Genomic DNA, 13,048 nt, shown 5'->3' on the forward strand with positions numbered 1-13,048 from the left:
ACCCATGATAAGATTGAGTTTACTCAGGAGATGAATCCTCAACAATGACTTTTTCTTTTTGGATTGTGTCCTGGGGGGAAAAAACAAGTATGAATCAGAAATACAAAATTAAATTGATCAGAAAATACTATCCAAGGAAGTGCTTACTTTTATGGTGTTCTCTGAGTCTTTTTCTTTGTTTTTTGCTTCTCTACTAGTGATGATTCTTCGCTTCTAAAAGTTAATAAGAGACGCTCTGTTAATACATGAAATCTTGATAATAAACCCAAAGAAAAGCAGTAATAATTTCAGAACATTACTCATCATTTGATTCAGATTCTGAATCAGAATCCTCCCGAATCTTCTTTCTTTTTTTGGTTTTCATTCTGGAAGGCAAACAATCATTATTTATAAACATACTAAAAGGGACAAAATACACCCAAATGAATACACAAAATACAACCAACTGAATACACAAATATACCCAAATGAATACACAAAATACACCCAACTGAATACACAAAATACACCCAAGTATATTACTTACTTTTTGGATGTTCGGATGGGTTGTTTCCTTGTTGGTCCCTCTGACTCTTCTTCTGTCTTAGAATCAGAGGAAGAATAGACTTCAGCTTCAGATGTTTCAGTCTCTGATGATGATGAAGTTGCTTTCCTTTTTTTGTTTTTTTTTGTTTTTTTCTTTCTTATCTTTTTTCTTCATTTGTTTTAATTTCTCCTATGTTTCGGCCATTTTTACAATTCCCTGAAACATTAGAAAAGTTAGTTAACAGCATTCACGTAAATAAAATACACCCAAGGTATTCTTTTCACTTATCATATGTTCATCTACTTCTGCTTTCATTCTTTCAACCAACTGCTCTCTAGTCCAGTTGGCAATCCAGGGCTGTGGAGGTCTCTCTTCTCCTTTCTTGTCTTTATTTATTGATAGGTGGAAGTAAACTATCATCAGGGCAAACAGGCAGCCGTCAATTGCCTTTTTCTTTTTCAGATTGTAATCTTTATGGCCTTGATGATGAAATTCAGAACATGTGCTCTCTAGTTTTCCTCTTTTATTCCGTTCATCTTGAAAATTAGTGCCAGGTGCACAGGGGAGATTCTGTTGATTGTGGTTGGTAACAGGAACGCCATCTGTATATAGAGGATGAAAATCCTCTTGAACATGAGACGATCCTGTTCATTATCAACAGCAATAGTCATCATCTCATCTGTCAGATTTTTTAGAGTCTTCCCTTGGAATCTTCTAAAAATGTGTTTGTTGTCTTCAGAAAGTTTCTTATAATTGACTTTCTAAGGGAATAGATCTCCTACAAAAAGAAAAATAACATAGTATGAAAATCACATGAAATACACCCAAACATCACTTGAAAAACACCCCAATATGGCTCATATACACCTATGTCTGTAATGAGTTACTTGACGCGTTGAGGCCAAGCGCAGCCCCTATTGTGCTTGGTCTTACTCTAAACGAACCATAGCCGGTTTCAAGTGTGTTTTTCCCAAGTTTAAAGGAGTTTTCCAACTCCTTTAACAGTTTGTGATGCACCCTTAGCGGCGGGATGTGCATAAGGTCACCAAATCCCAAATCCCTAACAATTGCTTTCTTTTCCTCGCTCATATTTTTGAATTTCTCAGTCAACAAATGGGTTGTACACTTAAGGTCTTTGGTTTGCTGTAAACAAAGTAAAATTAGAGTCAGATATATTTCTATTATGAAAAACTAATTTGATCTAAGACATATATTTGTGCTTACAATTTTTTCAGCTTGATTTTTGCTTGCCATTTTTTCTGAAATGAAAAATACACCCATAGATATCAGTCAGATACATCCATAGATCAACCACATACACCTATACGGATTCTCATAAGAATTTAATTAGATCAGTTCAAAATGATATTCAATTCACTCAAACATGCATAAATATACAAGGTCAAGCAACATTACAAGGTCAAGCAATATACACCCAAGGACAAGCAATATTAGAACAGTTACAATAGTTGATTATATTACATTATATCAGTTCAGAAATATACACCCAACAAATTACTCCATATACACCCAACAATCAACCATATACACCCAACAAATTACTCCATATACACCCACCAAATTACGCAATATACTCCCAAAAATCTGTTACGAGAAGAACTAGATTAAGAAGAACAATAAAACCTAGAACAACTTAGAAGAATAGTAAAACCTAGAAGAACTTAGAAGAACAGTAAAATCTAAAACAAGAAGAACATTAAAAACAGTAAAATGAGAGCTAGAACAAGAAGAACAGTAAAACCTAGAAGAACGTAGAAGAACAGTAAAATCTAGTTCTTCAATTTCAAAATGTGGAAAATCTACAAGATGAGTAAAACAGTAACTTACCTTGAATAATATTTCTTCGCTTTTTCCGGCGATTTTTGATGGAGAGTTCTATCCTTTGTTCTTGATTTCTTCTAATCTTCACGACGAGTTCGAACATCTCTTCAGAATTGTAATTTGTTTCGAATCTTCCTTGAAACTTGACGCTTTGCGTTTTCTTTGAGGGAGAAGAGGAAGTGTGCGCCATAATCAGCGTGTTTTGGAGAGCGTAACCGTTGTGTGAGGCGCGTGGGATTGACGCTCCATTCTAAAGGCTTGAGTGCGCGTGGATTGTTTCTGGGCTGGGCCAACTTGTAAGGCTTGTAGGCCTTAATTGCTTGTATGTGTAGCAGGCCCCTACAAAATTATACGTTTACACAACCCAAATCACAAGCTTGCACACCAAATAACTAAGGAGGCCACTTACATAAAAACACAAAAAATTTCTTTTTTTAAAGACGTGTATACGTGTCATAATATTATTGGACATCTTTATTAAACTGGTTAATAACCTATTTTTAATAAACCAGAATAAAATCGATTTATTATAACAAAAATAATAAATCTAATTGTCCGTATTATAATTATTAGATCCGGTTTGTTCCAATCAATTTACACAATATAAACCAAATTATATTTAAATTTTTTTATAAAAAGACAAATATATCCTTAATTTTTTATTTTGCGAATATTTAAATTCCTAATAATTTAAAAATATAGTTAAGTCCCTATAAAAAATAATTGTAACCCTAACCCCTTATCCTGTCCAAGCCCAAATTCAAGCCTAACGGTGAAATAATTTGCAGCCTTCTGGGATTCTCCCAAGCTCACTCGATCATGCTCAAACCTGGAAAGAAGGGATATTCTTGGTAATACAATTCATCAATTCCCAGATTCAAAGTCGCAATCTTTCGAGAATTTACAGGAACTTACAGCAGGTAAAGTGGCTGCTAATCTTAAAGGCCCAAGGTCGAGAATTTACAGTAATTCACCTGTTGAACCTTATGTGGGACAGGAGTTTGAGTTAGAAGCAGAGGCTCATGCATTCTACAATGCATATGCCACGAGTGTTGGATTCATTGTACGTGTTAGTAAACTCTCTCGATCAAGGATCGATAATTCTGCTATTGGGCGGATTTTTGTCTGCAACAAAGAGGGATACAGGATGACTGACAAGCGTGAAAATGTTATACGGCAAAGGGCTGAGACAAGGGTTGGTTGCAAGGCAATGATAATGGTAAGGAAAATAAGATCTGGTAGCTGGGTTGTTACACGTTTTGTAAAGGAACACAGACACCCTCTTGTTGGTCCAGGAGGTGGCAGAAGGGATTTCATCTACGAACAATATCCGGTCAGTTCTCCTTCTTCCATTGCTATGCATTACTAAATTAGTTATCTTCACAGTTACTTCATGCCAGATTGATTAGAAATGACAAATTGGATGGATCATGATGTCACTATTAAGCTAAATGTTGGAGATTAGCATCAGGCTATTTCAGAATGAAGTTTTTCAGGATAATATTGGTTCTTTTACATGTTTTCAGCTTATTTTTCCCCACTTACCTCTTTGTTTTCTGATACTATTTTCCGGGGCAAACGAGATAGAATTCGGGAATTAAATCAGCAGTTGACAGCAGAGAAAAAAAGGTCTGCCACCTACAAAAGACATCTTGAATTGATACTCAAGCACATTGACGAGTATAACGAGAGCCTATCAAAGAAAATACAGCACATAGTAGACAATGTAAAGAAGATGGTAAGCAAAGAAGAACAAAGTCAATTGAACTTTCAATTAGCCACTCTTTAAATAATTTTTCCCTGGACGAAACACAGAAACGAACCGTCAATTCAAAAATACTGCGATGCGAAGCATACAAAGTGCAATGTTAGTAGTATTCTGCTAATTGTTGACCCTAGGGTGTTTGCTCTCTGTTCCTGCTTTAGATGTCTGGTGGGGTTCTCATGCAATGGAATTCATTGTATTGTTTTCTTATTTATGCTATGAATGAATGACACTTTTAATTGGTAGAAGAAGAAAGCCAATTACTGTCAATGCCTGGTTTTATCTGAGTTGATTCTTGTGGAGCTATGCCAGAAATATGATATTATTACTCAAGAGAGGCATTCAAATGCCATGGTAGAGTTGAATTGTTCTATTTTTTTTATTGAGTTTGTAAAACATGATCCAAGGCTTTGACTCTTGTGTCTAGTAATGATTAATCTATTTTGTATATATAATGAGACTTGTATGAGCATGTTGTGCTCCTAATCCATGTTCATGTTTTCTCCCTTAGCTCAGATTCCATCAATTGATTTGCTCTAAACTGTTATGTATGATTTCCTTTGCTGCAACGAGTGAAGTAATCAATGAAAGTTCAACCTTCCATTGCTAACTGGATTTACTACTATTAAAAATGGTTAAGACATTAGAGTGGATCTCAAGTATATAATCCTAAAATTTGCTTTCTGAATTTTAGTTTCATTTTTCTTTTGGTGTTATCATGAGAATGAATTTGTTGATTATTTACATAATCGTTACTTCTATATGTATTTTTTTACTATTTATTTTCTTACTCCCATGTCTTATGGGAATCTTAGGATTGTATTTTTATTTTTAGTACTGAAAATAAAAAACATTGAAAATGGTAATAGAAAATAAAAATACAAATAAAATATATTTTATCTTTCAAATAGATATCACAAAATAAATAAAATAATATATATAAAGTACATACCAAAAAGTCACCATAAACTTCAGACACACACAACAAATTTTCCATAAAACAATGCAGAAGTCATAGATTAAAATGTAGTTTAAAATTTAAATACAAAATAATGTCATATTCATAGTTAGGTAGTTCTCTTCATAAAAAAAGGTCAAAATCAAATCATAGGATATATGAGCAAACCATAGGATATACGCCAAAACATTAGAAGAATTAGAATTGAACTAAGAAGCAACTATTAATAAGTAGCAGAGCTCATGATATGGTGCATCCATTAGTATCACCATAATATGAGCATGGAGAAGGAGGAGGAGGAGGAGCCTGTTGCTGCGGCTGTGGTTGTGGTGGATAACGCTGTTGATGATGACAGTAACTATATTGATAAGGTGGGTGTTGTGGTCTACCATAACACATTAGAGGAGGAACACATTCATTGTGGTTGTTGTGGTTGATGCACATTATGTTCCTCCTATTTGCTATCATAAACCAGGTTCATGAGCCCAAAAATCATCTGGATCCGGACAAAAGAGAGAAAAATCTTGGATTTCTCTATTTGCTATGTGCCAATTGACAAAACGAGCTTGTATCGACTTGAACAGAAAAAGGATGACCGGAAAAAGCCAGCATTTATCATCTTCCCTGCAAGACCATATCCAAACTTGAAAACAAGGACCCACATAAAATATACTAGAAACAAAGCAGACAGCCCATCTAAAAGCAGTTTCTCAGAGGAATAAATAAATATAGTTATTAAAATTTATCTTTTTTCATCACAAAGACAGTGCTTTATCTGTGATAACTCAAAACTCCAGGAACAAAAAATTATGAGGGGCATCCAGTAGTTATTGCCAAGTGGTGGGCTACTGGAAAGAAATAGATAGAAGCTACAGATCGTGGATGGGACCTTGGAAATTTGGCATCTCAAATATTGCTCTATGTTGAAATGTCTATAGTGGACAAATGAAGATGGCACCAATTTACTCAGACCATGCTTACATCAGTACTACTGTAAGGTCCCACATCGGTTGGAGAGGAGAACGAAGTATGCCTTTTAAGGGTGTGGATACCTCTCCCTAGTATGACGCGTTTTGTCGAGTGAGTGTGGGGGCTTCGGCTATCATCCCTATCGTTAAAGGTAAAACCGTGAGGCCTTGTGTGCCAAACCAGACAATATCGTGCTAGCGGGTGGTCTGGGCTGTTACAGATGGTATCAGAGTCGGAGCCCGGATCGATGTGCCAGCAAGAGCGCTGGGCTCCCTTAGGGGGTGGATTGTGGGACATTGTAAGGTCCCACATCGGTTAGGGAGGGGAACAAAGCATAACTTATAAGGGTATGGATACCTCTCCCTAGCATGACGCATTTTGACGAGTGAGTGTGGGGGACTTCGGCTATCATCCCTATCGTCAAAGGTAAAACCGTGAGGCCTTGTGTGCCAAAGCGGACAATATCGTGCTAGCGGGTGGTCTGAGTTGTTACAACTGCCTTAAGGTTTAATGATCATTGGTCGTCATGCCAGTGCCTAAAGGTTTATCTCAGGATTATGCTTTTTCTAATATAACATGTTATTCATTGGAACCTATATAAATTTTGAAATACCATCCTTCTTTTCCAGAACAAAAATAAAGCATACTCAAAGTTGTTAGCTATTTTCATTTTTTTAGTAGTTAACATTCTCTCGGTAAAGGTTCTTTACTTGTAGAAAACAACAAATTAAATGCACACAAATTGAGGATTCACCCAAAATTCAAGAATTATGAACATAGAAATCATATAGGTGTTGACAAAACAAAACAAAATCAATGTGCTAATGAATTGTAAGTTGAACAAGCATCAAAATATAGCCAAAAGTGCCTCTTCCAAGAACAATGTGCCTAACAAAAAGCAATTTAATCTTTATAGTAGCTACAACATATAAATCAAATGCAAAGCATCAGATAGACATTCAATCAAACATGTGGTGTGCAATGCAGAAATTTCGCATAATCAAGCAATTTTCAGCAGTATTCAATCCATAACAGTCATAATCCAACACTTGCAATTTAACAAAGATCTAATAAACTAATCCTAACCTATCTTAACTGCTTAAATCCACTAACAACATGCAAATTCTAACTAACTAACTAATTAAAGAAAATAGACTGAAAAGCAGAACAAAGAGAGAACCTGAGGTGATGACTAGGGTTCTTGAAGTAGAGAAAGGGAAAAAGAATGCATTGGTACTATGTTATTGCCACTGCTGGAGGTGTGGTGACAATGACGCCAAAGAGAAAGAGCTGGGCTGAGCTCCGAGTTGGAAAGGGAGAAGGCGAACATCGCTGAAAGAGGGTGAGAAAAGAGAGAGGGAAAAAAAGAAGAAGAAGGAAGTTGTGGTGGGACAATGAGATCAAGAAGTGACCCGGCGACCAGAAGGCGGTTCTGAAAAAAGGTTGAATTTTTGGCAAGGTAACCTAGTTAGATGTGATACGAGGGAGAAGACACTCCAAAACTGAAAATTTCCTAAAATTAAAAGGCGATTTTGAATAAGATTTTAATTTTTGGCGCAAAGTAAATGAGCAGCTTTAAAGTAACTACATATAACAAATTTTAAAAGTAAAATTATATCTAAAAGATAGATATTTAAAAAATTATATCTAATATTAATTTTAAAATATTTAAATTAAATTGTGTTTTTAAATCTTCGTTATATAATAATCTTAAAAGATAAATACTTAGTCAAATCAACATTTGAAATTAAATATTTCTTTTATACTAATAGATAAGATGGATAAAATAAGATAATTGTCTCGAATTATATAAAGAAGAGTCACAAACCCCTAAGTTACGTTCAACATTTGTTTTTTTTTTAATTTTTAATATACCTTAATCTTATGATAAAGAATATGACTTTTTTATTTTACATGATTTTTTATTATATTTTATTTTTATTATTTTATTTAAAAGATCGGATATAATTTATTTTTAAGTTTTTATATATGTGATTCTTTTAGATACACTTTATATTAAATTTGTTACAAAATTAAATTTTGAATTATTATAACGTAAATAATTAAAAGAATAAATTAAAAAATAAGTTTCAACAATGCAATTATTCATCCCTTATTATTTATACCTGTAATAGCCACTGATGACTTCCATACGGTGGGATGGGAGTCTCATGACCATTAATCAATCCTGAATCACCTAGCCCAAACTCTTGCTGCACAGGTGCATTTACTTCTGTATTTGGCACTACTAATGTCTCTTGAGAAGCCATAGAGTCCTTGGGAAGCTCCTATGAAAAAATAATACATGGAGTCAAAAATTATATCAAGTTTAACTACAACATAGAGGTTACCAGTTTATTTTAATTCAAGTAACAACTAATGCAATATTGTATCTTACTGACCTCTTCGGTACCAAAGCTAGCTTGGGTGCCACTACCAGTCTTATCCCCCCAAATCGTCACCGTCATTTCTCACAGGACATTCATTCTTTACATGACCAGCACTGTTGCATTTAGTGCACCTCCGTTTACCCCTCTCCTTTTTTTCCTTGGGTGCTCCTTTTGTCTTGACCACCGAAGGGTCACCAACAAAGTCTGGCGTGGGAGAATCTCTTGTTTGTCTTTTCACGCCAGATTTTTTTCTAGTGTTTGGGTCCAACGACAGACTTCATTCATAGTGTCATAGAAAGAAGGATTGTAAGAGCCCAAATCGATGTGCGACCTTACAATCCATCCCTAAGGGAGCCCAGCGCCCTCGCTGGCACATCGATCCGGGCTTCGACTCTGATACCATCTGTAACAGTCCAGACCATCTGCTAGTACGATATTGTCCGCTTTGGCATACAAGGCCTCACGGTTTTACCTTTGACGATAGGGATGATAGCCGAAGCCCTCCACACTCACTCGTCAAAACGCGTCATGCTAGGGAGAGGTATCCACACCCTTGTAAGGCATGCTTCGTTCCCCTCCCCAACCGATGTGGGACCTTACAATCCACGCCTCTAAGGGAGCCCAGCGCCCTCGCTGGCACATCGATCCGGGCTCCAGTTCTGATACCATCTGTAACAGCCCAGACCACCCGCTAGGACGATATTGTCCACTTTGGCACACAAGGCCTCACAATTTTACCTTTGACGATAGGGATGATAGCCGAAGCCCCCACACTCACTCGTCAAAATGCGTCATGCTAGAGAGAGGTATCCACACCCTTATAAGGGATGCTTCGTTCCCCTCCCCAACTAATGTGGGACCTTACATAATAAATGAGGAAAACATATCAACCACTGTTGTGTTAAAAGTTAAGGAGTGTGACAGGAGACAACATATTTATAACGTACTTTATGGTCGCAATACTGAGCATATGGAGTGTGAATGTAGTCGATGGAGTAGTGAAGGCATTCCTTGCAGCCACATATTTTTTGCAATAAAAAGGGTAGGTTTACAGAAGTTGCCAAATAGTCTTCTTTTGAAAAGATGTTCGAAGGATGCCAAGAAGTATCTGGATGAAAGTTCTGCTGGAGGCACTACGCAAGACATAGAAAGAGAGTTTTTAATGCGCTTTGGCGCATTGTCAGTGGTAGCTACGTGGATGGTATTCTTAGGAGCTCAAGATGGTTCTTGTAACAGCCCAGACCACCCGCTAGCACGATATTATCTGCTTTGGCACACAAGGCCTCACGGTTTTACCTTTGACGATAGGGATGATAGCCAAAGTCCACCACACTCACTCGTCAAAACGCGTCATGCTAGGGAGAGGTATCTATACCCTTATAAGGCATGCTTCGTTCCCCTCCCCAACCGATATGAGACCTTACAATCCACCCCCTAAGGGAGCCCTGCGCCCTTGCTAGCACATTGATCCGAGCTCCGGCTCTGATACCATCTGTAACAGCCCAAACCACCCGCAAGCACGATATTGTCCGGTTTGGCACACAAGGCCTCACAGTTTTACCTTTGACGATAGGGATGATAGCCGAAGCCCCCCACACTCACTCGTCAAAACGCGTCATGCTAGGGATAGGTATCCACACCCTTATAAGGCATGCTTCATTCTCCTCCCCAACCGATGTGCAACCTTACAATCCACCCCCTAAGAGAGCCCAACGCCCTCGCTGCCACATCGTTCCAGACTCCAGCTCTGATACCATCTGTAATAGTCCAGACCATCTGCTAGCATGATATTGTCTGGTTTGGCACACAAGGCCTCACAGTTTTACCTTTTACGATAAGGATGATAGCCGAAGCCCTCCACACTCACTCGTCAAAATGCGTCATGCTAGGGAGAGGTATCGACACCCTTATAAGGCATCCTCCGTTCCCCTTTCCAACCGATGTGGGACCTTACAATTGGCAAAACCGTGAGGCCTTGTGTGCCAAAGTGGACAATATCGTGCTAGCGGGTGGTCTGTGCTATTACAGATGGGTATCAGAGCCGGAGCTCGGATCAATGTGTCAGCGAGGGCGCTGGGCTCCCTTAGGCAGGTGGATTGTAAGGCCCCACATCAGTTGGGGAGGGGAATGAAGCATGCCTTATAAGGGTGTGGATACCTCTTCGTAGCATGACGCGTTTTGACGAGTGAGTGTGGGGGGTTTTGGCTATCATCCCTATCGTCAAAGGTAAAACCTTGAGTCCTTGTGTGCCAAAGCGGACAATATCGTGCTAGCGGGTGGTCTGAGCTGTTACAGATGGTATCAGAAACGGAGCCCGGATTGATATGCCAGCGAGGGTGCTGGACTCCCTTAGGGGGGTGGATTGTAAGGTTCCACATCGGTTGGAAAGGGGAACGAAGCTTGCCTTATTAGAGTGTGGATACCTCTCCCTAGCATGACGCGTTTTGACGAGTGAGTGTGGGGGGCTTTGGCTATCATCCCTATCATCAAAGGTAAAACCGTGAGGCCTTGTGTGCCAAAGCGGACAATATCATGCTAGCGGGTGGTCTGGGCTATTACATATTACATCTAATGTGACCACTCCTTGAATCTCCTATTTTACTTCTCCAAGAATCTCCCTTGTGTAAAAATTGGCAGCAGAAAGCTCCAATGCTTCTAGCCCAGTAGTTCAAACGGGCTCCCCATATAGCGTCTTAAATTGAGAAACTAATTCATTGTTTCTATAGTCCCTAAGAGCATCTTCAAGATTTTAGACCAACTCTAGAAGACTTTGGCGAATGCAAATAAATCTCTTGATGAAGTTGTTTATCGCCTCACACTTTGATGTTGTTCTAAATCCAGCACAGAATTTATTGCTCAAGTAAGCGCTTGCCCAACTTTTCCTCTTCTCGTATTCATTTAGAACCCATTCATTTTCCTCCAACCCATATTTTTTTTATCATATTCTCCCAATATTCTTTAAATTCATCCGGATGCCATGGAGCATACGAACATCTTCTGAAGTCGTTGGAAAATTTTTTATTTTTTATGTTTGCCGTTACATTCTTCTGAATGTGCCAACCACATAATCGGTGAGTTGCATCTGGGAAGATTTCTCGAATTGCTGCCTTCATTGCTTTGTCACCGTCTGTGACCACAACACTGGAAGACTTGTTCAGCATGACTTCTAGACAGTTTTGCAACAACCACGTATATGTTGCCGTCCGTTCGTCCTCTACCAAAGGAAAATCAAATATACATGTTTGGCGGTGATGGTTACAACCTGAGAAGATTACCAACGGCCTTCTGTACTTATTCTTCCGGTAGGTTGTATCGAATGCAAGCACATCTCCAAAGCACTGATAATCGGACCTACAAATGCCATCTGCCCAAAATAAATTTCCTAGCCAACCTTCATCAATATCACTGTACCTTGCCATGGCCATTGGGTCGACATCTGCTTTCCCAAGTAGATAGCTAATCATCGCATTGGAATCCCCACCAATGAGCTTTGCACGACGACTTTGAAAGTGATTATCTAGGTCCTTCTTTGTGAATCCGACATTGGCATAACCACCGGCTTGGCCTACCATTAGTCCCATTATTTTAGAGGTTGGAAGACCATGATCATGCATGGTATTCGCCTGAGCTTTTTGTTGCTCAGTCAACCCTCGGTGGTTTGGAATTAGGTGTACCAAGCATTGTGGGACAAGATCGTGGTTGTGCTTCTTGACTAATTTTTTAACCCTCCAAGTCGAAGTTTTAGTGTCAAGATACACCGCAAGCATGGCTTCACAACCAGTGCGAGCAGCGCTCTATGCTCCCTCTTCCTACTCAAACTAGATATGTATTTCTCGACTCTCTTTCCTTCCTTGCTGCAATAAAACCTCCTTCTGCGATGTGTTCCATCTTTTTCATGTGCTGTATCACCCTTGCGAACTCCAAACCCGGGACACCTCACATAACGTACATACAAGTTATAAGCTGCATCTGATATTTCAAAGGTCTGGTTTATAATATCATCGGCCGTCATAGACACACACTTACTACTGCTGCCACCGCAATCACAAGTGCAGTTAACATTTTCTTCCACACCAGTCATCATGAAATCTTCGACGTTGTCTTGTGAATTGAGTGGTTCCGAGTCAACATCCATTGTACCCTAATGAGATGAATTAATCAAAGAGCAATAAATAACAGTTTTCGATTAAATGCTATTAGTATTAATTTATTAAAACCTTTGAAAGTGACTGACTAATGCTCGTTGTTATAATTACAAGTAATCCCTAATCACACTAAACTTGAAATCAATAAAGCTAAACAAAAATTTCAATAATGATTTATAAAATTTCAATTATGGTCTATTAGATACATGATCAATATAGATTTATAAAATTTACTAAAATTAGCTTTAAATGAAAGATTATAAATTTAGTAAAGCTAATTTTATGAAAAAGAGAAAAAAAAAAAAGAAAACTAAACAATGAAAAGAGAAAAATAATTTTTAGTAATAGCCATCAAATTTTGATGGCGGAAGAAGAGAAAGATTAGTAACCTCATGTTACGGGTGGTTTACCTGATAGAAGTTCGCTTGTAAATTAAACTTTCTCATTTTATTT

General features: G+C 38.0%; 1 protein-coding gene and 1 pseudogene across 1 annotated transcript; one reads left to right on the forward strand and one right to left on the reverse strand.

Annotated features, from left to right (window-relative positions):
- The first annotated feature begins 1,639 nt into the window (after positions 1 to 1,639).
- LOC107647603 (protein FAR1-RELATED SEQUENCE 5-like) lies at positions 1,640 to 4,157 on the forward strand. The gene is made up of 3 exons (XM_088491090.1): positions 1,640 to 1,664; positions 3,157 to 3,703; positions 3,944 to 4,157. The coding sequence occupies exons 1-3, from the start codon at positions 1,640 to 1,642 to the stop codon at positions 4,155 to 4,157; spliced, it is 786 nt and encodes a 261-aa protein (XP_088347216.1).
- A 6,823-nt stretch (positions 4,158 to 10,980) lies between these two features.
- Positions 10,981 to 12,585, reverse strand: LOC107648487 (protein FAR1-RELATED SEQUENCE 5-like; annotated as a pseudogene).
- Positions 12,586 to 13,048: the final 463 nt, after the last annotated feature.

This window comes from Arachis ipaensis, chromosome B6 (assembly GCF_059453495.1).
Source record: "Arachis ipaensis isolate K30076 ecotype BB chromosome B6, ASM5945349v1, whole genome shotgun sequence".
Taxonomy (NCBI): Eukaryota; Viridiplantae; Streptophyta; class Magnoliopsida; order Fabales; family Fabaceae; genus Arachis; species Arachis ipaensis.

Bases quoted from the DNA above. Each gene is read 5' to 3' on its own strand.
- LOC107647603 (XM_088491090.1), top strand. From the start codon at position 1,640: ATGGGTTGTACACTTAAGGTCTTTG. The intron at 1,665-3,156 runs GTTTGCTGTAAA...AATAATTTGCAG, and splicing joins TTGTACACTTAAGGTCTTTG to CCTTCTGGGATTCTCCCAAG. The intron at 3,704-3,943 runs CAGTTCTCCTTC...TATTTTCCGGGG, and splicing joins ATCTACGAACAATATCCGGT to CAAACGAGATAGAATTCGGG.